Raw genomic sequence first — 27,655 nt, 5'->3', positions numbered from 1 at the left:
TGGGTCGTCGCAGGGATGCCCAGCGTCTCTCCTCAAAATGCTTAACCCCCTAGCTCCGCCGGGGGACCTGGAATCTGCCAGGTGTAAGTATTCGTTTACGCGGGCACCTACCCCAGCTTTGTGACACCCCCCTCCCCCGCGTCCCCAGCCTCTTGTTTACCCACCTGCTGCGGAGTAGTATGGAGTCCTCACTTCCTGGGTAGGTGGGAGGGTTCAATGAAACCCGCTTTGCCGCTGTGAAAGTAGACGCAAGGGGAGGTCGGGATTTGTTTTGAGTCCCGAGTATTTTGCATTATTGCTTCCCAGAGCTTCACTTCTCAATCTGGACTTTGTTTACTCGTGTGGCTGTAAGTGTGAGGGGACACCCAGAGAGATCGAGGAAGGAGCTAGCTAGGTGGAGAGGTGCGGAGGGGGAAAGAGGGGGGGAGGCCTTTGTATGAGTGGCATGTAGTATAAAGTCGGGCTGTAAAAAGCTTCGCTGTCTGCAAGGAGGATCGTCTTACTTATCTTAGTCTCTCTAATGCCTAGGGACGTAGCTGACTGGCTCTAGACAGGACCTCTGTGAAAGTCCCTTTCAAAAAAAAAGAGCGGGCAGCGTATGCAGAGCAGAAAGTTGAAGGAACTGAATGCATTTGGTTTAACTATGTTAAAAGGCAAGGCTTAACCGGGGATTTTGCCTTGTGTAACGCTGCATTGCTTTTAATGACCACGAGGGGGTGCAGTGAAGACAAAATTGATCCCCTTCCTCTTCAATGTAAGGGCTATCGGATTCAGCTATTTGCTTAAAACCAGTTTAAATTGTTATTATTTTATGTATGTATGTGTGTATACACACACACACACACACACACACACACACACACACACACACATATGTGGCCTAGAGAAATGGTTCACCCGTTTAGAGCATTTACTGATTTTTCAGAGGATCCAGGTTTTAATGGCTCACGACTGCCTATAACTCCAGCTCCGGGGGATTAGTACTTCCTGACCTCTGACCTCTGTGGATACCAGGCAGGCAAGTGGTGCGCTCACACGCAGAGTACTCATACACATAAAATGAAATAAATATAATTGAACATGTTTTTAATTAAATTTTGTTTATGTGTATGTCTATGTGTCTGAGTTTATGTGCACCACATATGTACAGGTGCCCCTTGAAACTAGAAGAGGGTGCCAGATCCCCTGGAACTGGAGTTACCAGACATTATAAACCATCTGATGTGGGGGTTGGGGAACCAGTCCCATCATCCTCTGCAAAGAACAACTTTCTTAACTATACTGAGCGCATCATGCCTCCAGCCCTTGTTTTCAAATCTAGTTTTGGCCATGCAAGGTTTCGGAAAATTTTTTAAAAATTATCTTGCTCCTCTCCTGCCTTTTTTTTTTTTTTTTTTTTTTTTAAATCTGTTAACTTTGAAAGCATTTCAGTTGTTAGAACTGAATTTGTTGTGAGGATGGTGTCCTTCTTATTGTATATATCTAATGCCTGGTGAGATGAGCTTGTGCGTGCTCAGAGCCTGTCTTGAACTGTGCACATTGTTGCTCTGTGGCCTGCCCATCCGGTGTGACCTCTTCTCTGATTGTACATCATATAAAAGCAGATTTTCAGCATAAACCCAAGATGGAAAGGCACTGGCATTTTCTTTTTTGCTTTAACCACATGTAATATAATGACTTTTGCTAGTAGGTTCATGCAGGCCCACATTGGGTAGGAATTTGTTATTCTCCCAGATGCCCGTTAATCATGCTGTCTTGGTGCCAGTTCTGTGGCTTTTGATCTCAGCCGTCACTTCTCCCCCCATCTCATGCAGACACAGAGGACGCCAGCGAGACAGACCTGGCGAAGCACGATGAGGAAGACTACGTGGAGATGAAGGAACAGTGAGTCGGGCTTTGTGCCTTTTCTCTGGAATACACAGTTGGCTCAGTCATCCTAGAGACTCCGGTTTTGACCTTAGTGCTTGCAAAGCTGGAATGTTCCTGTCACTTCCCCTCCGGGCACATCTAAGAGTCTTCCTGGTTACGAGGTTCTGCGTGGAGGCTCCAAAGAGCCATGACTGAAATGGTGGGGTGGGGGTGATGAAGCTGTGGTTGATGTGAAAACTGGTACCCAGAGAAATGGGGGTCTTGCAGACCCCCTGCCCCTGTCCAGTATATTGTAGGCGTTGCGCTACGTGTCCTGAGTATGCTCAGAATTCAGGGAAGCTGGGATTGAAGCAGGCGTACGAGCCCTTCCTGCTACACAGCTCTGTTAGCTCCCACACATCCTCACCTAGGCCCTCCCTTATCTTCCATAGTCACCTCTGCCCAGAGAGGCTAAAGCGCTGTTTGTTTTTTGGATGGAGTCGGGGGAAATAGTTTTGAGACCAGGCTAGCCTCCAGCTCACAGAGTGCTGGGGTTAGCGGTGTGCCCCGCCACACCTGGCCTTGCTTTTTTTTTTAAAAAAAAAAAAAAGAAAAACACACCACCAACCACCACCAAGAAACGAAAACCAGAGTTTTGCCAGGTTGCCACACCGGTCTCAAACTTTTGGCTTCCAGTTTTCCTCCTGCATCAGCCTGCCACAGAGACTAAGAGTGCACGCCACTGTACTGCCCGGCCTTTATCTGTGCCCAGATGGGTGCCAGGGTAGGACGGGTTAGAGAGAGGCCATCCCTCGAGGGTGAGCTGGAAATCATTTTGTCGCCCAAGGATGCTTGAACTCATCACAATCCTCCTGCTTCATACTCCTGAGTGCTGGATTGCAGATTATGAGGCACCACACCCAGCTTTCAGGAAGTGGTGATTGCTCTATTTTGAACCCTATTGGATCTGTTTTGAGGCCCTATTAGATCTGTTTTGAGAACCTATTGGGTCTATTTTGGGACTCTACTGGATCTATTTTGAGACCCTCTTGGATCTGTTTTGAGGCCCCATTGGATCTGTTTTGAGGCCCCATTGGATCTGTTTTGAGAACCTATTGGGTCTATTTTGGGACCCTACTGGATCTATTTTGAGACCCTCTTGGATCTATTTTGAGGCCCCATTGGATCTGTTTTGAGGCCCCATTGGATCTGTTTTGAGAACCTATTGGACCTATTTTGAACCCTTCAGCTCCTACAGGGAAGGTGGTCCATGTTTCTTCGCCCCTAGAGTCTCCTTTAAAATGTGTGGCCATCTCTGGAATCTGTCATTTTCAAGCTTTTGAACCCAAAGGCCGCACCTCAGCCAGGTGTGGCTGATGCTGGCCCAAGGTTACATTGAATAATTCACGCGTGTGTTCTCAGTTGCACCCCGGAGCTCTGCCTGGCCTTTCTACTTTGCCAGCTTTTGACTGGTGGAGTCTGGCCTGTTTGAAATGCATCGTGACAAGGGATCCCATGTCGGCCCCGCCCCCTTCCTTTATCATTCTGCAAGCATTCCATTTCCAAGAGGACTCAGGGCAGGAATTGGCTACTCCCTCTGTGTGGTGGAGCTTGGTGCCCTGGGTCCCACAGACTTCTCAGACACTGTCTGGGCGGCTGCTGCTCTCTTTCTTGTCCTTGTCATGTTTCAGAAACAGTGTGTGTGGGTTTTTTTTTTTTTTTTTGAAAGATCGATTTATTTTTTGTGTATGGGTGTTTCGCTTGTGTGTTCTGTGTACCACATTTGCAGTGCCCTCGGAGGCCAGAAGAGGGCGTTGGATCTCCTGGAACTGGAGTTTCAGACTGCTGTCAGCTGCCACACAGGGGCAGGCCCGAACTTAGAGCAGCCAGTGCATCTCTCCAGCCCTCCTCAGCAGCAGTTTTAGAGATGAGCTTTTGACTGGCCAGACCTCCTTCATGCTCACTAAGCTAGACAGCCGTTGTGGTGACAACTGAATGCTCTCAGTCATGTTGAACATGAGCTGCACATTAGGGTTGGTCATGAAAGAGGGTTTGGGGTGGGGCTCACAGGCCTCTCACTGTCCTGAAAAGACGTGTGTTGCATCTGTCAGCCTTTCTGAGGAGTGAAAAGGTCTCGTGGAAGGGTCTTCTCTTAGGCCTTTGCTGTTGCTGAGCAGTTGGGAGTATTTTCCCTGGAGAAGCAAAAGATTTGACCCGGATGTGATATGCCCGGAGTTCACAGCTCAGACAGACTTGCTGGTGTGTGTGGTTGCCCATAAGCCCTCTGTGAGAGCTGAGAAGAACAGCTCGCTTTGCTCAGTGTATTCTGGGCCCTCGTCCTGCATTTTAACTTGTAAGCTCGAGTTAGCATTGTGTTTCTGATCCTGAAAATGCAGGGCCTTTAAAGTGACGTAAGAGTTGTGGACTTGGTGCTCATTGTTCACACGCTGTGCTGGCTGTAGAGGAGGTATGCTGAGGGCGTCTCCTTGTCCCACCATCCAGGATCCTTTTGGAAATGACATTTTCGTGTGTTCATTTTGTGTCTTGACGGGTTATCCCCCGCGGTGCTGTGACAGAGGACAACTTGCAGGAGTTGGTTCTCTCCTTGACTGTGTTGGTCTCAGGGGTGGAACTCAGGCCATCAGGCTTGGTGGCAAGTGTTCTAACCCTCTGAGCCATCTCCTCCGTCCCTTTTTGCCATTTACAATTTAATTGTAGGGTTGTGTAGGTACGGTCGATACAGAAGTTATGTTTAACCTCATTTCTTCTGTGTCTTGAATCCAAGAGAGCAGCACGTGCTCCCGGTCTTTGCCGTGAGCTCTTACAGACATGTATCGGGGCCGCCTCTCCTTCACGGGATCGTACACACTGTGCCTCAGGAGTGCAGGGCTGAGTCTCCTTTCCCTCGCACCTCTTCAGCCAGACTCCCCTTCTCCGCCCCGAAGAGCTCTGATGGGGACGAAGAGCGCGTGTCCCCCCCCCCCCCATAGCCCGGTCCCGCCTCGATGCGCCGAGTGAGCTCGAGCTGCGCCCTTCCTCTCTTCCAGGATGTACCAGGACAAGCTGGCATCTCTGAAGCGGCAGCTGCAGCAGTTACAGGAAGGTAGGTGGGAGACGCCTGCCCTGTGCCTCCACAGCACCCGGGGCCGCGAGTCCTTCAAGTCTCCAGGTTACGTCTGTCTGGGAGCCTGAGGGAGGGCTGAGTCTGGCGTGTGTTAGCCATCTGACGCACGTTCTGCTGTCTCTTACCAGAAAAGTGAGTTTCTGACTTTCCTATTTCACTGTTCTCAGTATGGAACAAATTCTTGAACTGAAGTTTCCCTCGGGTCCTCGGGGCACAGATTGGAGACCACCATGTCTAAGATAGACTTTGTTTTTTTAAAAGGATGTTGTGCGTCAGCAAGATGGCTCAGTGACCTAAGGAACTTGCCACCAAGCCTTATGACGTGACATTGATGCCCACAGTTCACATGGTGGGAGGCCAGAGCTCTGAGAGATGTCCTCTGACTTCCAGACACACACACACACACAAGCACACAAACGGAAAACCGTTTTTAAGCAAGAGGGACATTGTTATCAAAGAAGTTGAGTTCTCCTTCTTCCTAAGCTGGGTCCACACTTCACCGCGCTGCTCTCTTTTCTTGGTAAATTATAAGTGGCCATGTCTTGCAAGTCCGGTGGCCGTTAAAGGCTTGGCAGCCTGGCTGAGAGCCGGCTCCTCAAGTTCTGGGACAAGCTTGCCACCCAGTGTCACTGCTCTCTAAGGAAGGTGACTTTGGGGCATGTCCCATCTCTTGCTTCATCTCCAAAGGGAAGAAAGAAGGGCCCGGAGCAGAGTGCCGACCATAGTGTGAAGCGGGCAGGTCAGCTGCAGTCTCTGTGGCACGCTGCAGTCTGTCAGGGCGACTGCTTCCCCGTGGGCACCTCCTTGCCGGAAGGTTGCCCCTGGGCCCTGGTTCTTTGCCGGGTACTGTACCCACAAGTGCTTCCTACAGATGGGGGCTCATGACAGCTGCCTTGGGGCGAGACGAACAGGCAGAGGTCTCAGGGTCGGTACCTGCACCATCTGACTGCCACGGACCACGTGACTAAGTCTTATTGAATTGATTAAATTAGCGATCTGGTTCCTCGGTTGTATTGATCAAGTTTCAGCCCTGAAGTAGCCCCTCATGGCTACTGGCCACTGTATTGGACATTGCGAAGGTAGAGTTTTCCGCCATTACAGAAAGGTCTCCTGGATAGTCTTGACCTAGACGTCACTGTAAGAGGATGGGCCTTCTCCGGGAGAGTGGGGCCCATCGTCTTAGACTGTGGGATCCCGTGATTAGCATCACCTGGGTGTCTGTATCTGGGTGTCTGTGCCCTTCTCACCCCCACTTTCCCCCTTGCCCCCCGGGGAGAGGGTTCCGATGGGGGGGCTCCACATGGTCTCTGGTACTGTCTGCTGTGTGCCTCTTCTCTGGTACGGCTCTCTAGGCCTGCTCTGGATGCCAGACGGTGACTTAGAGACGTGTGCAGAGCCGGCTGATTTTCTGAGTCTCTGCTTTGTGAATGCCCCATCAGGTACGTTACAGGAATATCAGAAGAGGATGAAGAAGCTGGACCAGCAGTACAGAGAGAGGATCCGGAACGCAGGTAGGCGCTCCAGTGTGCACAGGGCACCTGCGTGCCTGCCTCCCGCTTGTCCATGCTCATAGAACACACCCGAATCTCCACTGGGGGAACGTGAGGGATGGGTGTGCCCAGGCTGCGGTTAGGTAAGGTGGTCACCTGCCCTCCAGGAGCCCAGCGTGTCAGGGCCGCCCCTGCCGTGTGTTGCTCCTGGCGTGGTGTCCACTTGGCGGCTGTAACTCATCATGCCTGTGCTTGGTTTCTTCTGCACCTGAGAGGAGGGGTGTGGTCTTGTGATGGTCTCCATGTGTTCAAGCACTTGGTGGCATGGAATGCTTTCGGTCTGCTCTACATAGCATTTGCTCAGGGTGTTGGAGCATCTGTGCCCATTAGTACTTCCATGGCTTCAGGAAACTCACCATTTCATTGGCCATGAATACCCATCTACAGAAAATTAATGAATGGTAAGTGCTAAAGAACCATGCAGCTGCCAGGCGGCGGTGGCGCACGCCTTTAATCCCAGCACTCGGGAGACAGAGGCAGGAGGATTTCTGTGAGTTAGAGGCCAGCCTGCTCTACAGAGTGAGATCCAGGATGGGCACCAAAACTACACAGAGAAACCCAGTCTCAAAAAACCAAAAAAAAAAAAAAAAGAACCATGCAGCGGGTGGCTGCACCCACAGTCCCCTGGCTGGAGTGACCCTGGCCTCTGGAATGAGTGGTTTGTTTGTTCTGAGTGCTTTTCATCAGACAAAATGTCTGGGCTCTTTGTCTGAGTTCTGGAAGTCTGAAAGCTCCATAGAGTGTGTGAGTATGTGAGTATACTCCACAGAGTATGTTCTTTTCACAGGGAAATATGGTCTGTAGGATTTGAGGCTTGCCAAGGAGACCACGGAACCTGTGACACCCCGAAGTTTCTGGTCCATCCATGGTCTTTGTGGACCAAGTGTAGTCATCTCATACTGACCCAGGAAAGATGGGAGTCACAGACTGGTTTTGTTTCAAATGCTGGCTTTCTCGGAACTTACAGCCTCCCAGTGGAGGCTGCTGGGCTGTGTTAGGGTCTCTAGAGGAACAGAACTGATAGAACGAGTCTCTAGGTACAAATGGGGTTTGTTAGAGTGGTTCATGGGCCGTGGTCCAGCCAGTCTAGCAGTGGCTGTCTCCCGATGGAAGGTCTGAGAAGCCAGCAGGCGTTCGAGGCTGGTTATCTCAGCCGGCCTTCAGTAGATGGTGGACTCTGGAAGACGTAGGCTGCAAGGCCAGTGAGATGGAGGGCAGCAGGCAAAGAGGGCGAGCTTCCTTCCTCCATGTCCTTTCTACAGGCTGCCACCAAAAGGTGTGGCCCAGATTAAAGGTGGGTCTCCCCACTTCAGTGATTTAAAAGACAATTCCTCCCAGGTGTACCCAGCCACTTAGGTTTTAGGTAATTCTAGATGTAGTCAAGTTGACAACCAAGAATAAATAGCCATCACATAGGTAAACAGATATTCCTGTTTACAAATTGTTTTATATAAGAAAACAATTATTTTGTCCGGCACACAGTAGGACTAACGGAGCTTAGAGTAGGACTTGATGAATTTAGATCTGTCAGGAAGGCCTCAGAGTTAAGTCCCAGCTGAGCCCAGACCCTTGTCCTCTGGAGGGTCCAGAGGGTCCTGCCCACTTTGAAAGCTTCCACGTGGCCTCTGCCTCAAGGTGACTGTGTTGTGTCTCACTGGGCTGTCCTGGGTGGGTTTCAGTGGGAGGACAGCTTTGCATTTTGTCAGGCTGCTCGGGCAGAACTGCCGAGACTCAGTGATTCCTGACACCATCTAGAAGATGGTGGCCGGGCGGGCGACTCTAACTGCGCTTTTCTCTCTTTCAGAACTCTTCCTCCAACTGGAAGTAAGTACCCAGGGGTCTCTCGGGTCTGCAGGCGCCTTCCTTCTGAGGCTGCGGCGCCTCTTGACCTGCTGCCCTCCTCTGTCAGCAAGTATACGGTTTGGAAAGCTTCGCCACCGTCTGCTTGATGCGGGGATGCTCGGTGTCTGCTCAGACCTTCCGTTCACTCGGGAGTCACCACGCAGGGTTGGGACGTCACACCTCACTGTCTCTTGGTTTTGAATTTAAAATCTAATTTATATATGTGTGTGTCAGTGAGTGACTACCACGTACGTGGGTGCCTCTAGAGGCCAGAAGAGGGTGCTGGATCTGCTGAAGCTGGAGTTACAGACAGTTGTGAGCCACCCAACTCGGGTGCTGAGAACCAAACTCAGGTCCTTTGGAAGAGCAGCAAGCATCCTCCCTGCTCCCCCACCTCTCCAGACCACAGCCTGTCCGTTTGAAGTATCTCAGGACTGTTGCCTGGGATATCCTAGCCCTCTCTCCCCCAGCCCAGTCTCTGAGCTGGCTCCACAGATCCATCTTACGCTGGGACTTCACTGGGTCTGGAGCAAGATGGAGTTAACATTGCCACTCATGTCACAGACAGCTTCGTGCTGTGGTACTGAGACAGGGGCCTGGTTCTGGAGTGTTAGGCTGCCCCTGGGTCCTAGAGGGGGTACGGGGTGCTCTTTGGTTTGTCAGAGTCACATTACTTGGAAGACATTTTTATTAAAATCAGTTCGGCACACACACACACATACACACACATACACACACACACACACACACACACACACACACACACACACACACACACACACACACATTCACGACCAGGCAGACCGTGTACTCCAGCCACACAGTCATCTCCCAGGACATTGGTGAGATTTCACAAGTAGGCTTTTAGGCAGTTTTTTATTTTATTAATAGCTTAATTTTGATGTGTGAGTACTTGAAGGTTCAGGCGCCTAATGAATGGTCTGTAGTTGCTTTTGTTCTTAGGGATCAAACATAATAGCACGCTGTCTGCTTCAGTATCATATAATTAATTCTGAGTGCAGAAACTTCATCTGGAGTGGACTGTTTTTCCTTGAAATCGTGGCCTTCCCAAAGGGACTGCTTGCCATCTTGAGAGACTCCAGTTCTGTTTTGGCGTTAAAGCCCCAGACTCATGACGGGGAGAAGAGGGGCCGGGTGGCAGCCTTGAGTAAGCGCTGTACCATGACTGGGTTTGGGGCCCCTCCTGGGATTGTCCCCAAGACCCCTGGTCCCACAGGTCAGTGTGGGTGAACTGAGGTCCCAGGCTTGCTCTGCTTCTGAGGTCAGAGCCGGTGGCGGGCTGGCACCTGTGGCCGCGCCACCCCAGCCCCCATCTTTGTTTGGCCCAGACCGAACAGGTGGAAAGGAACTATATTAAGGAGAAGAAGGCGGCGGTGAAGGAGTTTGAAGACAAGAAGGTGGAGCTGAAGGAGAACCTCATCGCCGAGCTCGAAGAGAAGAAGAAGATGATAGAGAATGAGAAGCTCACCATGGAGCTGACGGGAGGTACGGAAGGAAGCCCTGGGCCCGGGGGCTGCCTGGTCACTCCCCTGCCTCACACCTCCATGGCAGGGCGTGGTCTGGCGAGCAGGCTTCCTGACCGTGTCAGCTGCCGTTTGTGTCGCTACATTTCCAGTTTCTTAGTAGGTCCACCTGGAGGGTGCTGTAATTACACCAGTCAGAAAAAGGGCCTTGGCCTCTGGCCGTGTGAGGAAGGCGGCTTTGTGCTCGTCCGTGTGTCGTAGCTCTTCCCTCGGGCAGTGCTGTGAGCCTGGAGCCGGCTGGTTCCTCCAGGGTGGTGGAGTTAGTGTCTCCCGAGCGGCTAGAGCAGATTTTGAGACTAGGTCCTCCCTAGCCAGCCGGGATTGAGTTATCACCAGAGAACTAAGCCGCTTACAGACAGGTTTCCGGGGAAGCTGTGGGTGACTCCCGTTGCCATCTGCAGACTGGTGAATCACAGGAGTTGGCAAGAGGCAGCCATGTTAGAACTTGGCAGGGACTTGGTTGCAAGGCAGCATTGAGTTTGCCACATGGCTGCATAGGTGGTGTGCTCTTCGGGGCTCTGGGACAGCCGATTTTAACAGGGCTCTGTAGGACTTGCCGGTTTTCTTGGGAATCGAGGAGCTGACTCTGAATCAGGAAGTAGGCAGTTACAGCCTGTGTGCCCCTCTGTCTCTGCTGTGAGGCAGCTTGGCCACCCCATCGACACAGACCGAGTCCCCTCCACAGGTCCCCGATGACAGTGAGGAGTGTCGTGTCGGGGTGGAGTAGAGGAATGTGACCTGTCAGGCAGGGAGCTCTTGGAGGGCACGAGTGTGGCTCCGAAGCCTGAGGCGGGTGCTGCTTACCCTGTCACTGTGCTGTTTCTGTCAGGCTGCAGCGTGGTGCCGCCCTGTCAGGTGGTGTCCTCCCCACCTGTTTGTGACCCACATGCCGTTCTCCTGATGGTGGCTGTGACTGGCATTGACGCTTCATCGCCCTCTGCCAGAGCCCCCAGCTGTTTGGGAGGCTCCATTAGGCTGGTGGGAAATCCCGTCCGTTTATGGCTGCTCCCGCTCCATCTGCGGGGAAGGACGCGCTCACCTTACCTAGGCTTTGGTGTCCTAGTTCCCGACAGGCAGCAGGCACTGCTCAGGCGCTTTCATAGCCAGCTTCTCAACTGAGACGGGAGGAGAAGAGACGAAGCCCGGGAAATCATCTGTAATGCAATAAAGCAGATAGCAGATGCGTTTAGCGCCATCTGAGGGCACAACATTAGGTCCTGACGTCCTCCCTCAGGCCATTCTGTACCTCAGTGTGGAGAGCACTGCCAAGGTACTGGTGGAGGGCGGGAGGGAAGGCATCGAAGCTGGAAGGATAATGGGCCTTCCACAGATGGTGCTGCCGTGGTGTTGGACGGAAGGCTGATTTCCTTCTAGTCCACTGACTTGCTTTGCCTCTGAGGATTGATGCCTAGAGCCACTGCTTCCAGCTCCATCCAGAGAGGAGAGGTCTTAAAATTGCCTTTTTGGCTCCAACCTGGATATCTCTCTTTTTTAAAAAGTAGATGAGAGGTTGGTGAGAAAGACTGTAAGAAGCAGGTGTTTCAGGCCACCTGCTCTGTCTGAGCATGAGTCACCTAGGACCCGGGATCCCTGGGAGTGGCAGGAGGTACTCTGCATCCTCAGCCACCTGGGGACACCAGGGGCTGATTGCACATGCAGCGTTGTGCTGTGGAAGCTGCAGCAGACCAGCCGCCTGCTGCAGATGCAGGTCACCTGGGGGCTGCTGAGGGCCTGGAGCTAGGGGCTTTCCCACTCCCGGGGCCTGCCCATGTGCTGTTGGGCCACTCTCTAGGAGGGAGGTTGTAGGCAAAGGACGCTGAATGGGACGCTTGCTTTCATGAGGCCAGGGTTATAGTTACCCGGATAAGCAAGGAGATCCGCATGCCCTTTAAAACAGGGCCTTACCGTTTTTTCTCAAGATTGACTTGTGCGTGCGTGCGTGCGTGCGCGCGCGCACTTGCGTGTCACATGTCTGCAGTTGTCTGCAGAGCCTGGAGGCAGGGCACCAGATGCTTTGGAGTTGGAATTGTGGCCAGCTGTGAGTTGACCAACATGGGGCTGGAAACTGAACCCAGGTTGCCTGTAGGAACAGGCACTCCTAACCACTGAGCCACCTCTCTAGCCCAGGCTTGATATATATATATATTTTTAAGATTTATTTATTTGGGGGGCTGGAGAGATGACTCAGTGGTTAGGAGTGCTGCCTGCTCTTCCAGAGGTCCTGAGTTCAATTTCCAGCAACCACATGGTGGCTTACAACCATCTGTAATGAGATCTGGTGCCCTCTTCTGGCCTGCAGGGATACATGTAGGCAGAACATTGTATACATAATAAATAAATAAATCTTTAAAAAAAAAAGATTTACTTATTTGATGTACATTGGGGTTTTGCCTGCAGGTATGTCTGTATGAGAGTGTCAGGTCCCCTGGAACTGGAGTTACAGACATGTGGGTGCTGGGAATTGAACCTGGGTTCTTTGGAAGAGCAGTCAGTGCTCTTAATGGCTGAGCCATCTCTCCAGCCCCAGATCATTTTTAATTTGCTTTTCTTTTCATTAGTCAGCTGTTCCATTGCCACTTGGCTTTTTGATGTTTTTCCAGACACTGGCTCACTCGGGTATCTTCTAGCCCTCAAGCCCTTGTTGGAAGCCACACATGATCTCAATAAAAGCTGTGGATTTGATGTAGGAATCCTGGCTTTGTAGATGTAGGAATCCTGGCTTTGTAGCTGGTGCTGTGAGTGATCATAATGTCAAGGTAGAAGTCTGTTGCTGCCTGTGAGGCCTGGATTGCACCTCTGTAGACCCACACGCTGGGATAGCCCCGTTCAGTCACAGGCCTCTTCCTGTGGGGAGTTATCTTACCTGGTGAGGGAGGATGGACTGTCTGGAGGGTTGGCTGGCACACGGCAGACACCTGGCAGCCTTGTCTAGTTGCACAGTTTCGCTTGATTTGGGTGTCATTTCCAGGTTTATAAATGGTGGTGGAACTGACTCACAAGTAACAGCCATTTGCCCCAAGTCCCCAAGGAAGCCAGCTAGCTAGTACTTAAGCCCCAGCCTCTCTGACTTCAAGCCTGTTCTCCTAATTGCATTAGGCTGACTCCTTCCACACCCCCGAGTCAGGAGAGTCAGGCTGCTGGCTGCTCTGGCCTGGCGGAGTTTGTATTTGGATAGCTCCCGGATGACTGAGCTGCCACACCTTAGGGTTTCAGGCGAGGTAAAGATGTGACAGGCTCGTTTTAATGTGGTTGTACGAGACAGCACCTAATGTTCCAGTGAAAGGGGGCTTCGGAAGTCGGGGCAAGGGCTGTGTAGGAAGCTATGTGCAGAGACGATGTCTTGACTTGGTGGGTGGGCTCCATCTAAACGTCAGCCCCTTATCCTGGGCAATGCTGGTCTCTTCGTTCCTGCCATGACACCTGGTGTTGATTCTCAGTGCCTTGCTCTCCCCCTCCACTGTGGTCCCTCCTGCAGCAGTGACTTGTGACAGAGTGGGAGAGCTTGGCAGCCTCCGGAGGTGGAGGTGGCTGGGCCTCCCTCCAGTGGGGCCCCATGTTGACTCCCTGTCTGCCGCAAGCCTCAGCTGGAGTGTATGTTTCAAATGTTTGCCGCTCTTTTTCTTCCCAATAGCTAGACAAATTGTGATTTTTTTTTTTTCACCTCAAGAACCAGTGCTCTACCACTGGGTTACATCCCTCACCAACTGAGCCTTCTTACCGGCCTTATTTATCATTTTCCTATGGTGAAAACATTAAAAAAAAACCTTGGGTTCTGCTGACTGTTTTGAAACACTCAGTATTCTATAGTTAATTATAGTCAGTGCTGTGCAGTGGGACCCCAGAACTCATTCCCCTCATCAAGCTGGAACTTCACAGTGACCCCCTCCTCCTCCTCGGCTCCCTCCTTCTCTCCCCCTCCCTCCCTGTCTCCCAGCCTGTGCTCAGCCAGTCTTTCTGCCCCTGCTTCTTTGGGGTTAGCCCGCTCCCTTGACTCCACTTAGAGGAAGACCGCTTTATGGCTAAAGTATGTCGGAGGGAAGCTTGAGCTGCAGCTGGGGGTGGGGCAGGACGGGAGCGAGTTGCCCCGGGAGCTCAGAACAAAGGCCGTGGCTGTGCCAAGCAGTGCCGAGGGCAGGAGTCCCTCTAGGGAGGTGCTCGAGATTCTCCCTAGGACCCGCCATGTCTTCCGTGGTCTCTGCTTGGGGTTCCCGTGTCCAGCAGGTTTCCTGGCGAGTGGATTGGAAGGACTGGACTAGTAAGGGCAGGTAGGAGATGGTTAGAGAGGCCTGTGGCCTGTCCAGGGGGATGCAGGTGGCGCCTCTCTCCCCACAGAAGCCAGGGAGCCTTCTAATCGGAGGCGGTTGGATTAGGTCTTTGGAGCCCCACACATGACTGAGGCATGTTGACCTGCTCGGGTGTCTTCTCTGTGTGGTGTCATACTCCATAGTCTGAGCTTCGGTTCTGGGAGTTCGGTTTTTTTTTTTTAACATTTTTAATGATTTATTTATTTTTATTATTTGCATTGGTGTTTTGCCTGCATTCATATCTGTGTGAGGGTATCAGATGCCCTGAAACTGGAGGAGTTACAGACAGTTGTGAGCTGCCGTGTGGGTGCTGGGAATTGAACCCTGGTCCTCTGGAAGGGCAGCCAGTGCGCTTAACTGCCGAGCCATCTCTCCAGCCTTGGATTTTCTGTGGTGCCCGTGCTGAACTCTCGGGCTCACTGGCCAAGCTCACAGGAAGCTGGTGTTGAAGCCCTTGAGTAGCAGCAGCTCTGGCTGCTGTGAGAAACAGAACTGTGGGCAGATCTAGACTGTGGTGGCCTGGCTGGCCCATCCCTCTGGGGGGGCGTGGCTGCTACTGGGGGAGGAGAGATTGATTTCCCGGTGTGGAGTCGATCCACTGCAGCCTCATCCAGAGGAGGTCCAGTAGGAAAGTTGGTCCTATTCCCTGTCTTCACCTCAGGTGGCTCCCAAGGGTTAGGAAAGAAGGAAGTTGGGAGTTTAAGTGAAGATCTCATATAAAAACCTTGGCTGTGGTCAGTGGCCCCAAGAGCTTCAGCACCCAGCCGCTGCGGGAGCAGCAGAGATGCGGCACCTGCTCATCCCGAGCTCCCTTCCAGTCCCATAGCCTACGACTGTGGGTTCCCAGGTAGAGGGAAAGGAGGAGTCCCCTAGGGTTTGAGGATGCCGGAGGAAGGCTGCATTAGCTATAATGCTGGGGTCTTGGGCTGGAGTATACCTAACTCAGCTAGCCTGACTCAGGGAAGCACAGACCCTGTAGCTGGGCATCTGGCTGGGCCTGTGTGTAGACAAAGCATGCTCAGTCACACAGCTGTGGTGGGGTGGCCCTGGGACAGACACTCCTATACTACGGGGACTCCAGCTGGCTTCAGGGGCACTTGGATAGAGTCACCCATTTCCATTCTTGCCACAGATTCTATGGAAGTGAAACCCATCATGACCAGAAAGTTGCGGAGGCGACCAAACGATCCTGTCCCCATTCCAGACAAGAGGAGAAAACCGGCTCCCGATATCCATTTGCGCCAAGCTTGAATCATATCACATCCTTTGTTTACCCACTCGATAGCACATATAGGGCCATCATCCCACAAAATAGCAGTAGTACTGGGTGGAAAGCATATGGGAAGTATTTACCCACAGCTTGGGTTGCCATTTCCCACTGGAGTCTTCAACTATTGCTTTTTGTGGGAGGAAATGATTATGTGGAAAGATACTCTGTTGGAAAAAGCCTTGTTTTAGCGCTCCTTTTTAGGTAGGGGCAGCTTACAGTGAGATGTGTAAATTAAGGACAGACGCCTGTTGAGGTCCCAGTTCCCCACCTCTGCACTAGTGGACTGCAGACTGTTGTGGTCTACCCACTTACCTGCACTACACTAGTGGGTTGTGGACTGCCGTGGTCTACCAGTTACCTTCCTCTACTAGTGGGTTGTGGACTGCCGTGGTCTACCAGTTACCTTCCTCTACTAGTGGGTTGTGAACTGCCGTGGTCTACCAGTTACCTTCTTCTACTAGTGGGTTGTGGACTGCCGTGGTCTACCAGTTACCTTCCTCTACTAGTGGGTTGTGGACTGTACCCAAAGTAGGTAAGATGTTCATAGAAAGAAGCTGGCTGGCCATAGACGTGGCCAGTGGGCCAGCCTAGAGCAGCTAGTTTTCCAGAGTGGGTCTATACTTATGTGCCACCAGCAGAGGGCGCACTCCAGGCCCCTTCACCTTCACAGCGTGATTTCAGTCACTTTGGGGCAGCAGTGTTTTCCAAACCGAGGTGAAATTGTCACCTGCTCCCTGTGTCTCACCGCTGCTGACATCTGGTGAACAGCTTCCCTTCAGAGCAGCTTGTAGGGTGGGGGAATGTTGAGTTCTTCACTGTGCCTGGTGACCACAATATCTAGCCTGAGTCAACTTTTTAAAGGGCAAGCTCTTACAGCATTTACTTAGCCCGGGCCTCGCCAGTCCCAAAGCGCCAGGAGCGTTGTGTGCCTCTGTCTCCTCGGAAGCCGTGCGTTTCCAGCATGTTCCTTTAACTCTCCACACCTCAGCTCAACTACTTGTTAACGGACGAGCAGATCATGGAGGATCTGAGGACGTTGAACAAGGTACAGTTGGATACTTTGGATGCATCTGGAAGCTCACACTTGACGTAACTTCCTGTGTCACTTTGTTCCGTGTCACTTTGTTCCCTGTCACCTGCTAAGTCACCACGACATCTCTGACACTTGAAGTTGCTTCTAAAACGATTTTCTCTGAGACTTTTTTGTTGTTATTCTTCCTACAGCTTAAGTCACCCAAGAGACCAGGTGAGTGCTTGATGACATTGCCGGTCTTTGTGTCCTGTCAGTGGGAAAGCGCGTGGGATTTTCAAGAGTCAGTTGCTCATTATGTGCCTGCGAGAAGTCATGAAAAGCGACGGGAGTCATAAACGTGCCTCTCCCATGCTGTTTTTAAGGCCCACTGTGTTACTTCGACTTTTCCTTAGGACTTATTATAAAGGAGACATTTGATTGGCTGTTGAAGGTTCCCTTCTATGTAGATGTCAGGCATTAAGTTCAGCTCCACGTTCAGTTCTGAACTTGAAGCCATAGGAATATTCAGTGTCTTGGCTTTCCGGAGCTCAGCCCCCGGCATTACCAGTCCAGTGATGGTCTGGTCCTGGTGAGGCCCTCAGGCTGCTCCTAGCCCTCATTAGTAGATGGGGCATAGGCCCTTGAGACATTAAAGAATTTTTGATTGAGCTATGCTGATTTGGTATCCACACTAAGTCTAGGATTAGTGTGGTGACCCACTAAGTCTAGGATCAGTGTGGCAACAAAGGGCCACCAGATGGCGGATGCTCATGTAATCAATACCAGTGACCTCCTGTGAATAGCAGTGGTCTCCTAGGAATAGCCAGTGGTCCCCTGTGAATAGCAGTGGTCCCCTGTGAATAGCCAGTGACCTCCTGTGAATAGCAGTGACCTCCTGTGAATAGCAGTGGCCTCCTAGGAATAGCCAGTGGTCCCCTGTGAATAGCAGTGGTCCCCTGTGAATAGCCAGTGACCTCCTGTGAATAGCAGTGGCCTCCTAGGAATAGCCAGTGGTCCCCTGTGAATAGCAATGGCTCCCTAGGAATAACCGGTTGCCTGTGAATAGCCAGTGGCCCCCGGGAATAGCCGCTGTTCCAACCCAGGCAGCACAGCGACTTCCTCTAAATAGAACTGAAGGACTTGCTGGTCAGGATTGTTGGCGCGCTCTGGTGGTATCTGTTACTGCGTGTCATTGTTGGGCCCCACGCTCAGGCCCAGGTTCACTGTCTGCCCCTCATCTTGGTGTCTCTGATTCCTCCAGCTTCCCCGTCCTCTCCTGAACACTTGCCTGCCACACCTGCAGAGTCTCCAGCCCAGAGGTTTGAGGCTCGGATAGAAGACGGCAAACTGTACTATGATAAAAGATGGTAAGTTAGGAGGGGCGTGGGGTGTGGACCGTTCATAGTGGTCTCAGAAGAGCCGTTTGGGGTCACGCGAGCTGCTCTCTCTCAGGATTGATTTTCTCAACTCATGTTTTTACGTACTTGTTTAATTTCTTTTGCTGGTGCTGAGGCTCAAGTCCACCTGCTGGGGCTCTGGCCAGATTTAGAGTCTTCAGTGGTATTCCACTGGAGGACTGTGAGCGGCCAGCTGGTGGATGCCTCATGAGGTCACTGAGAGCAGTGTTCCCCCAGGTGTGCCCTGTGGGTGCCAGCCCCCTTCCTGCACCATGTTGTTGTCTCATGCCAGAGTTTACAGCTGTCCCTGTCGCCATGACGGTGCGTGTGTCTGCTCTGCCCTCTTCTGTGTGTCAACTGTCCCTGTCGCCATGACGGGGTGTGTGTCTGCTCTGCCCTCTTCTGTGTGCTCCGGGTGGTAGGAGGAAAGATGTGATCTAGCCAGGCTAGCGAGGGTCTCAAAACTGCAGCTTTCTCACACGGTAGTTGCTTTTTATCTGATGGCTCTTTTCTTTTCTCGGACGTTATTCCAGCTTTCAAGTGTTCCAGGCTGTGCCGTCGGGAAGGCAGATCCTGAAACAGGGCTAGTGTAGAGGGCGGCTATTGGAAGCCCCCGGGTTGCCTGTGACTTTCATTGGAAGCAATAGAAAGGGGCTGGAGAAGCCCCTACATTTATTCCTGCAGCAAACGCCGCTTAGACAGCCTAGGTATCCGATGCCGTTGACTCTGCCGTCTTCTCCGCGGTCTCCGAGTTCCGCTCTTCTGTGTTGCTATGCAGTGTTTCTGTGCAGGCAGGCGCCATGGGTAGACACGGTACACCCTGACTTCCTGTTGGCTGTATGGCGGAGGTGTGGGTCACCAGAGGGCTTCTGTCACTGCCGTTTATAATGGCCTGTGATAACTTTTGTTTCAGTGTTTTTCTTTGGCCAAAAGTTGACAAATGAGAGTGATAGTGTGATCTTGTGACTTCACGTTAGTCACACTTGAGCTTGTTGACCTCGCTGTCCGTGGTGGTCTCAGGACCCTGGGTGCCGAAATCATCATGCTCACTTCTCTGCATAAAACTGTAGTGTGCGCATAAAAACGAGTCCTGGGGCTGGCCGGGGGCTAAGCAGGTCAGAGTGCCTGTACCAACCTAGTGACCTAGGTTTCGTCCCTGAAACCCACACTGGAAGGTGAGAACCAACTCCTGAAGTGTCCTCTGACCTCCCCTTATGAACCTTGGTTTATTCTCTCTCAAACAAAATTGAAGAACTATCGACTACAGTACAAATGTAGAGATATGCCATGTTGTTTGACGGTCAGATTCCCAGCAACAATGTCACTTTGACCTGCGGGGCCCATTTACCAAGGCTCGTGCTGATGTGGACCCCTACCCCCAGACTTTGTGTATGCCGTCGGCCAAATCTGGGCCGTGGAACCTTGCATGCAGAGGAGATCCAGGCAGGCCTGAACAGGTTGTCTCACCCGTTCCAGTGCCTGTCAGCCTGCTGCAGTGACTCCTGACCCTCACAGGGGCTCCTCTCAGGCCGCCCTCCGGAAGGTCTAGAACAGTGTCTCACCACTAGGTGGCAGCACCAGGGGCAAAGTGAGGTAAAAAAATGTTTGTAATAAGGAAAACCAAATAACCTTTAAAGATGAGGCCCGCAGGTGAGGACGGCCTTTGGGAGTGAGGAGATTTATGGCTGATGGTCTACGGAACTGCGAGTCTGGCAGCCAGTGTGATATTTCAGAGTGTGTTCATTTTGTAACTGTGGCCTCCTCCTCCCTGGATTGGATTCTGAGACCGTGAGATGTGTCTTGAGGAGGAAAATGTGGTAAAATCATTTTCTTTTTAAAAGAGGGGCCCACAGCGGCTGGTGCCCGGTGCTCTTAGCCCAGGAGTCGAGTTTGAACTGTCAGCTTCCGGCCGTCTTCCCGTGTCACAGAAGGGTCCCCAGGCCAGTCTTTCGAACACGCCCCTTTCGCTGAATTTCGAAGTTGTTTCTTGTGCTGTTAATTCTTTCTGGGTTTAGTGCTGTTCCTCTTTGGTTTCCACAGTCAGAGCTCCCGTCGAGACTCTGGCGACTGGGTCTACCTTGTCCAGTGCCTGTCCTTATTGCAAGGGTCTTGGGGAGTCCCACTGTGAGGTCTCACCTCCCAGAACCAGCCTGTCATCTCCATCCGGGTGTTCTGCTTTTGTTCCTCTGTCTCTGAAAGCTGCGTTTGCTCTTCTTCCTTCTTCTGCAGACATGACTTCTGAGTCCTCATGTCCCTTCCAGAGCTGGGCTGCTTTCTGCAAAGCACTTTTCCTGGGGGCTTCAGTGACGTCAGCAGTACAGTGCTGAGGAGGGCGCCATTTTGGCATGGCCCAGCTGCATCCCTGACTTTGCCTCGGTCCCCTGCTTTCATGTGCTTTAGCCCGTGCTATGAGTTTGCCTTAGGTTTTGATTTAGACTAACGACACCTCACAGAAGACACTCTGAAAAGAGCCGAGGTTTTTAAGTAGCTAGCTGAAGGCGCTGCAGGGTGTGCACACTTTTTCTCCCCCGCTTTTCTGTCCCCCCCTTCCCTCTACTCCCTTCTACAACCGTCCCCCCTCCACCACACACACACACACACACACACACACACACACACACACACACACACACACACTTTAAATCTGGAGCCGCTAATGTGGCCAGAGGTGGAGTCACCCTGTGCTGAGGAGGTTGAACCTTCTAGCTGTCAGCTGACCCCGGGTCCTAAAGGACCTGTTTCCAGCCCCGGAGCCTCTGGAGCTGTGATGCGGGTCGGTTTCGGGAAACGTTTATTTTATTATGTGACTACTAGGATTCCCTGTAGTACACAGTCTCTCCCCACTCCGCGTCCCTCCTAGGGACCGACCAGAAAGTAAGCATCCAGGTTTGCTGGGTCGTAGCTGGGGTCCAGGTCAGACTTCATGAGTGTTGAGCCAGTCTGCCATGTAGGACTCGTCTCAGAGGCATACGCGGAGTATTCTGTTCCGCAGCTGACCTACCTACCGCTTGTGCCGTGGGTTAACGGGGAAGGCGCATTTTCACTACGGTTCTCCTCTACAGTCTGGGTTCTTCGACTCCAGGGTCAGTGTGTATTAATGTTGTCCTGTGTTTGTTGCTCTTGTCTCTAAGAGGAAAACCTTATTTGAACACATCATTTCTGAGGACTTAACTTTCTGAAGAATTCCATAGAATTCAAAGAATTTAATCAGTTTGATATCCAGGGTAACAGTTCCCCAAGACCACTGGGGTGTGTGAGAAACCCCCTGGAGACTGGGGGCCAATTGTTTTGGAAACCTGGACAACTGGGCTGTGGAGCAGCCAAGGGCTGTGGAGGACACTGTGGCCCCCACTGTGTGGTAGGAGACCAGAGGTGCTGCTGGCCAGGTGGCTGCCTTTATCTTGATGTCTAGAGCGAAGTCCATCTCATGAGAACTCTTGGGGTGTCTTCCAGAGCCGGCCATTTCAACAGACCTCGTGGTTCTGTTGTCTCCGTCCTTATTGTCTCCAGTAGCATGGCTCATAGGGAGTTGTTTCTTCCTTCCTTCCTTCCTTCCTTAAGACATGTGCTTATTGAGCAGGGGAGACTCACAGTCGGGAAAGTGTGAACGTGAGGACCTGCGTTTGGTCCCCAGCACCCATGTGGGCTCGATGGCACATGTCCCTATCATTGGGTGCTGGGGCAGAGCGACAAGGATTCCTGGGGTTCGTGTGACGGCCCGACTAGCAGAACTGGAGAGTTCCAGGTTTAGTTCTCACCCTGTCTCAAAGAAACAAGGCAGAAAATGATCGAGGACACCCAGTGCTGACCTCTGGCCTCCACAGGCACATGTGCACATACACATACACACATGCACACTCACATGCACACACACACACCTGTTTATTGTAGAGAAGTAAAAGCTATGCAATAGCCGGGCGGTGGTGGCGCACGCCTTTAATCCCAGCACTCGGGAGGCAGAGCCAGGTGGATCTCTGTGAGTTCGAGGCCAGCCTGGGCTACCAAGTGAGTCCCAGGAAAGGCGCAAAGCTACACAGAGAAACCCTGTCTCGAAAAACCAAAAAAAAAAAAAAGCTATGCAATAAAAATAACAACATAATTTATATTTTATAGGTTGTATTTAATGGAAGTTTGCCCCAATTTTTCTTTGTGTCTAATACACATGTAGTGAACATGTTTTATTACCCACGCTACTCCATAGTGGACATTGTGTTTTCACTCAGCTCCATAGTGAGTGCTCTTCCAGGCTAGTGATACGTGTGCATTCCCTTGTGACCTTGGTTATTGAAGTACTGGAAAGGAGAATTAGAGCGACTGGCCAGCTGTGCTCCGTTTCATGTTTCTAGCGCCGTAATCACTGGTCCCCTTAGAACCTCCGTGGGTCCCAGCCTCCCTCTTCCAAAGGCCGTCATTGATTAGGGAGCGCTGACTCTTCCCCGCTGCAGAGACTCCAAGGGAAGTGTGGGTTGCCGTGAATGGCTGGCGCCCTCGTGCTGTCGATGTGTGCTGTGGGCCTTGGGATAGCCCCGTGCAGCATAATGAGGCTTCTCTGGCCAGCGGCCGCAGCATAAAGGCTTGGATCTCAGCCAGTCTCCTGCTGCAGTTGTTTACGGTGCACACCCTTGCAGAGTTCTTCTCAGGGCGGTCATTGACTCGGGAGCCTGTGGAGAGTGCATGGAGCCTGGGCCGGAGCCAGCTCCTGCGTGCAGCCTGTATCTGGGCGGTAGTTCTCTCATCGGCCCCGTGAAATGGGCTGCTTCTTTCCGCAAAGACACACCAGCAAGATGCAGTGCCCTGCCCAGGGTCATGCTTTGCAGCGGTTCATGGAGCCCGGGGGGCTCTGCCGGATTTGTGTAGCCAGCACGAGCCAGAGGTTACGCTCCTGGCCGACCTGGGGCCCAGCCAGTTGTGCTTTCGTCCCTTTGTCCCACTGGGCCTGTAGCCTGGCCCCCTCCTTGTCCTTGGTCCTGTGCTGAGCTGCAGGGCAGAGAGTCTGTGGTGGGAAGAATGAGGATCCCTGACGCGATGCTCCCGTTCCCAGCCTTCCCAGCGGTCCCAGCCAGCGTCGGCCAAGGCAGAAGCCCTTAGCTGCTGCTCGTGTTGGGACCTTCAGCTGTGCCTGGTGTTTCCCGTTTGCCACCGTGGGGTTTAAATGTCCTTGTTGGTGTCGTAATCGGACAAGCAGAAAGCCAGTCACCAGACCCCTGTGTGTGTTGGAGTGGCCAGCCTTCTGCAGTGCTGGGGGAGGCCAGGAAGTGCAAGTTTTGTAACTCTTTGAATTTGGTCATATAGTCCCAATAATGAAGTAAATTATAACTGGGCATGCTTAGGCCTATAATCCAGCTACTTTGGGAGGTTGAGTCAGGAGGATTGCATTTTCAAGACCAGCTTTAGGCACTTAGTGAGACTTTGTTTCAAAATAAAAAAACAAGGTGGGCTGGGGTTATGGCTCCATTGTAGAGCACTTGCCTTGGGATTCAGCTCTGTGGTGGAGCACTTGCCTAGGGAGTCAGCTTCTGGTGGAGGAGCACTTGCCTTGGGAGTCAGCTCCTGGTGGAGCACTTGCCTTGGGAGTCAGCTCTGTGGTGGAGCACTTGCCTAGGGAGTCAGCTTCTGGTGGAGGAGCACTTGCCTTGGGAGTCAGCTCCTGGTGGAGCACTTGCCTTGGGAGTCAGCTTCTGGTGGAACACTTGCCTTGGGATTCAGCTCCGTGGTGGAGCATTTGCCTTGGGATTCAGCTCCGTGGTGGAGCACTTGCCTAGGGATTCAGCTCCTGGTGGACCACTTGCCTTGGGAGTCAGCTCCGTGGTGGAGCACTTGCCTTGGGATTCAGCTCCTGGTGGAGCACTTGCCTTGGGAGTCAGCTCCGTGGTGGAGCACTTGCCTTGGGATTCAGCTCTGTGGTGGAGCACTTGCCTTGGGAGTCAGCTCCTGGTGGAGCACTTGCCTTGGGATTCAGCTCCGTGGTGGAGCACTTGCCTAGGGATTCAGCTCTGTGGTGGAGCACTTGCCTTGGGATTCAGCTCTGTGGTGGAGCACTTGCCTTGGGATTCAGCTCTGTGGTGGAGCACTTGCCTTGGGATTCAGCTCTGTGGTGGAGCACTTGCCTTGGGATTCAGCTCCGTGGTGGAGCACTTGCCTTGGGATTCAGCTCTGTGGTGGAGCACTTGCCTTGGGATTCAGCTCTGTGGTGGAGCACTTGCCTTGGGATTCAGCTCCGTGGTGGAGCACTTGCCTAGGGATTCAGCTCTGTGGTGGAGCACTTGCCTTGGGATTCAGCTCCGTGGTGGAGCACTTGCCTTGGGATTCAGCTCCTGGTGGAGCACTTGCCTAGGTTACAATAGGTCCTGGGTTCAGCCTCCAGTAACCCTGAGAGAAGGCAGATTCCAGGCTCTCCAACCTTCCCTTGAGCTTTTTGTTTCCCTTCACAGGGGCTAAGGTAAGTTTTGGATCCACAGGATTGGAGGCTTCTGGTCTCCAGGTGGACGTGAGTCTGCCTCCTGAAGCCCACGCTCTTCCTTGCTTACGTGTTCCTAAGATTCCAGAGTAGCGGTTTCTGTCACTGTGCTGTTGTTTTCCTCCCACTCCTGATTGTTTGTCTGTGTCCTGTTCTTGGCAGGTACCACAAGAGCCAAGCCATCTACCTGGAGTCAAAGGACAACCAGAAACTGAGCTGTGTGATCAGCTCAGTGGGAGCCAATGAGGTAGGGATCAGATTTCTTCCCCCTGAGGAGAGCAGACTGCTCTGAGAAGGGTGGAAAGTTCGACAGACAAACAGAAAGCCCCACCCCGAAAGCACTTTGGAGTCCCGTCTCTGGGGGTTGGGTCAGCACTGTCGGGGAACTGTCCACACACACAGTCATCCTTGATCCCTTATGCCTGCCTGAGCCAGTCCCTGCAGCTCCATGTGCTGCGGGGCCCATGATGTGCGCCTGTGCAGCTGCTCAGAGCCCCTGAGGGGACGACATCAGGAGAGGGCAGAAGGCAGGGTGCCCCGGCGCGGGTGCCCCGGCGCGGGTGCCCCGGCGTGGCTGTACACTGACGGCCTCTGGAGAGGACTCATCCTGTTGTGGTGTTTGTGTAGAACTTCTCATGCACACACCAGCGGAGGGGATTCTCCTCTGAGGCTTAGTGGGGCACCCGGCACAGGGCCCAGCACCCAGGGAGTGCTGGGTAAATGGGTGCTGGTGCTGCCAGCCTGCAGCTCTCGCTGCCCATCAGTCTGACAGGCCCCACTGTGCCTCTGCACAGCCAGCTGTTGGGCCTGCAGGATTAGGTCCGGACCCAAAGCTGCTCAGTGTGCTACCCGAGGATGCGGGGACGCCCTGGCTCCCTCTGGCCCTTTATTAGGAAAGTGTCAGCGTGTCTCACTTATGCTATTAGAAGTTTTAAAAAGTCTGAAACTTTAATAGCTGCCTTGGCCTGATCTTTTATCAGCCCACAAATGTCTGCAAAGAAATTCATTTGTCTGTGTCTCCCTCTGTTAGTGATTTGTGCCGGTGCACGGTAGGAAAATCTCATGAAACCGGATTATGAAATAACTTCAGCCTCTGGTATCTCTCAGCCCTCTGAATCAAAATGCCCCCCTCACATGTGACCGGTTTGCAAAGTGATAGTTTGCCTGGAAGTTGGGGACAGCCTCAGATAGAGGGATGCTATTCTTCCCTAGGCTGAGTTGGGTTTTTTTTAATTATTATTATTATTTTTAATGCCGAAAGCTGTTTATTGAAGGAGGGAAGAGGTCTTAAATACAGGCTTATAGCACAATGGGAGAACCCTGGAGGGCAGAAGTTGGCTACCAATGTTTTACAATCTTGCGTCTAAGCTGTTAATGCCCATTATGCAGGATACACAGACAAGGAACTTCCCTTAAGCATTCAGGAGGGTGGAACCTGGCAGGGAATTAGCATAGGGAGGATATCAAGGTCAAGGTCAGCAAGCAAGGCAACAGTTACCCAAAACGGGGGCCAAGGCCCTGCAGGTCCCCCTTTTACTGAAAAATGAGCTTCTGACTTAGGTTGCCTGGGAAGTCAGCAGGTCACCTTACCGGTCATGGAGATGCCTGCCCAGGCCACACAGGCGCTCTGTCTTAGGTTGGTGAGTGCCCCCCAGGTATTACCCGTCTCTGAATACTCATTATCATACAGGCTCAATCGTGTGAGCTGCAGAGTTAACTGCTGCCAAAGATCTCAGAGTGGTGCTGGGCTTGCAATCTGTGTGTTCGACACAGAAAAGACCAACAGAGGTCCTATCCCACCCATAGCCAGTAGGCTAAAGGCAACTGAGCCATTCCCTTCCTTAACGAGCCTTACTGCAAATTAGAGTCCTTGTAAGATGCTATCCCAAAAGCAAATGAAACTTGAGTTTATAAATTTATAATTTTCAAATAGGCTGAGTTTTTGACTGTTGCTTCTAAGCCAGCACCAGAATGGGGGTCGACCAGAAAGACATGGCGCTCCCCAGCCGAGGCCTTTGATTGTATGGTGGGCTGCTCTTCAGAGCATACAGGCCTCTCTAGGCCCTAATGAAGACCATGACATTTGTCACACATCTGTCAGAGTGTGTCAGTGAGGTCCAGAGAGCAAATGGTGATAGTGAGGTGTCTCTCAAAGGGATGAAGCCTTGGCACCAGAGCTCTACCTGGTGATGGAGTGTCAGCCCTCAGTCCTCGGGGTGGTTCCAGCTCAGTTTTCAGATGCACCATCACTTAACCCTGGACCTGCTTGGCCTTTGTGGGCACGTTGGGCCAGAGGGTGGTGACGCCTGGCTCAACCTGGCTCAGCACCACGTGGGGTCAGTTTTCTGTTTAAGATGCTCTGGCAGGAGGCTCAGCTTCACTCAGGTCTTTTAGCTTGTTTCAGTTTTTTTTTTTTTTTTTAAAGATTTATTTATTTATTATGTATACAGAGGAGGGCACCAGATCTCATTACAGATGGTTGTGAGCCACCATGTGGTTGCTGGGAATTGAACTCAGGACCTCTGGAAGAGCAGTCGGTGCTCTTAACCTCTGAGCCATCTCTCCAGCCCCCTTGAAAAAGGACTAGACGAGCCAGCCAGGAGTCGAACCTAGAATCTTCTGATCCGTAGTCAGACGCGTTATCCATTGCGCCACTGGCCCGTCATTTGTTTCAGTTTTAAGCTGCGTGTCTACTTCATCTTTCTGTCACTCAGTGGTCACACGAGACGTGAAGCGTGACTGAGGAAACCTGGACCTGAAGCCTGATTTGGGAAGAATTCTGTCTGCAGAGGGCAGACTTCGATCCAAACCTTGCTTCAGGCCATTTAATTATCCAAGTCATGGAGAGCCAGTGAGAGGAAGAAGTGTTGTGAGGCCAAGCACCCCACAGTATACCTCCCACAGGGCTGTTGTGAGAGAAGCGCCTATACTATACCCCTACAGGGCTGCTGTGGGAGAAATACTTCATACTGCACCCCCACAGGGCTGTTGTGAGAGAAATACTTCATACTGCACCCCCACAGGGCTGCTGTGAGAGAAATACTTCATACTGCACCCCCACAGGGCTGCTGTGAGAGAAATACTTCATACTGCACCCCCACAGGGCTGCTGTGAGAGAAGTACTTCATACTGCACCCCATAGGAGGGGCCAAGGAGCTGGTGAGGCAGGAGGACCAGCCTCAGCTCTTTAGCAATGGAAGACAAAATGAGGGGGGTTTCCTTGGGTTTGAAAAGCAGTTGCTCCTGAATGCATGCCTTTTGGGTGTTGAAAACGCAGTCACCAAGTCGAGTCCTGGTAACTAAGGCA

The 27,655-nt window shown here is 52.2% G+C and overlaps 1 protein-coding gene and 1 non-coding gene across 2 annotated transcripts in view; one reads left to right on the top strand and one right to left on the bottom strand.

The window, feature by feature from the left end:
* Positions 1–27,655, top strand: part of Suds3 (SIN3A corepressor complex component SDS3) — a 28,833-nt gene that overhangs the window by 454 nt on the left and 724 nt on the right. The window contains exons 2-11 of the mRNA XM_006970815.4: positions 1,815–1,884; positions 4,896–4,951; positions 6,412–6,483; positions 8,327–8,346; positions 9,714–9,870; positions 15,345–15,440; positions 16,466–16,527; positions 16,707–16,728; positions 17,756–17,861; positions 24,511–24,595. Of these exons, the coding sequence (XP_006970877.1) occupies positions 1,815–1,884; positions 4,896–4,951; positions 6,412–6,483; positions 8,327–8,346; positions 9,714–9,870; positions 15,345–15,440; positions 16,466–16,527; positions 16,707–16,728; positions 17,756–17,861; positions 24,511–24,595 (746 nt within the window). The remainder of the gene's footprint in view (positions 1–1,814; positions 1,885–4,895; positions 4,952–6,411; positions 6,484–8,326; positions 8,347–9,713; positions 9,871–15,344; positions 15,441–16,465; positions 16,528–16,706; positions 16,729–17,755; positions 17,862–24,510; positions 24,596–27,655) is intronic.
* Positions 26,937–27,009, bottom strand: Trnar-acg (transfer RNA arginine (anticodon ACG)). Its single transcript has one exon. It is a non-coding gene; the product is annotated as a tRNA-Arg (tRNA).

This window comes from Peromyscus maniculatus, chromosome 23, assembly GCF_049852395.1.
Source record: "Peromyscus maniculatus bairdii isolate BWxNUB_F1_BW_parent chromosome 23, HU_Pman_BW_mat_3.1, whole genome shotgun sequence".
Classification (NCBI taxonomy): Eukaryota; Metazoa; Chordata; class Mammalia; order Rodentia; family Cricetidae; genus Peromyscus; species Peromyscus maniculatus.
This window is presented reverse-complemented; position numbering and strand designations above follow the sequence as displayed.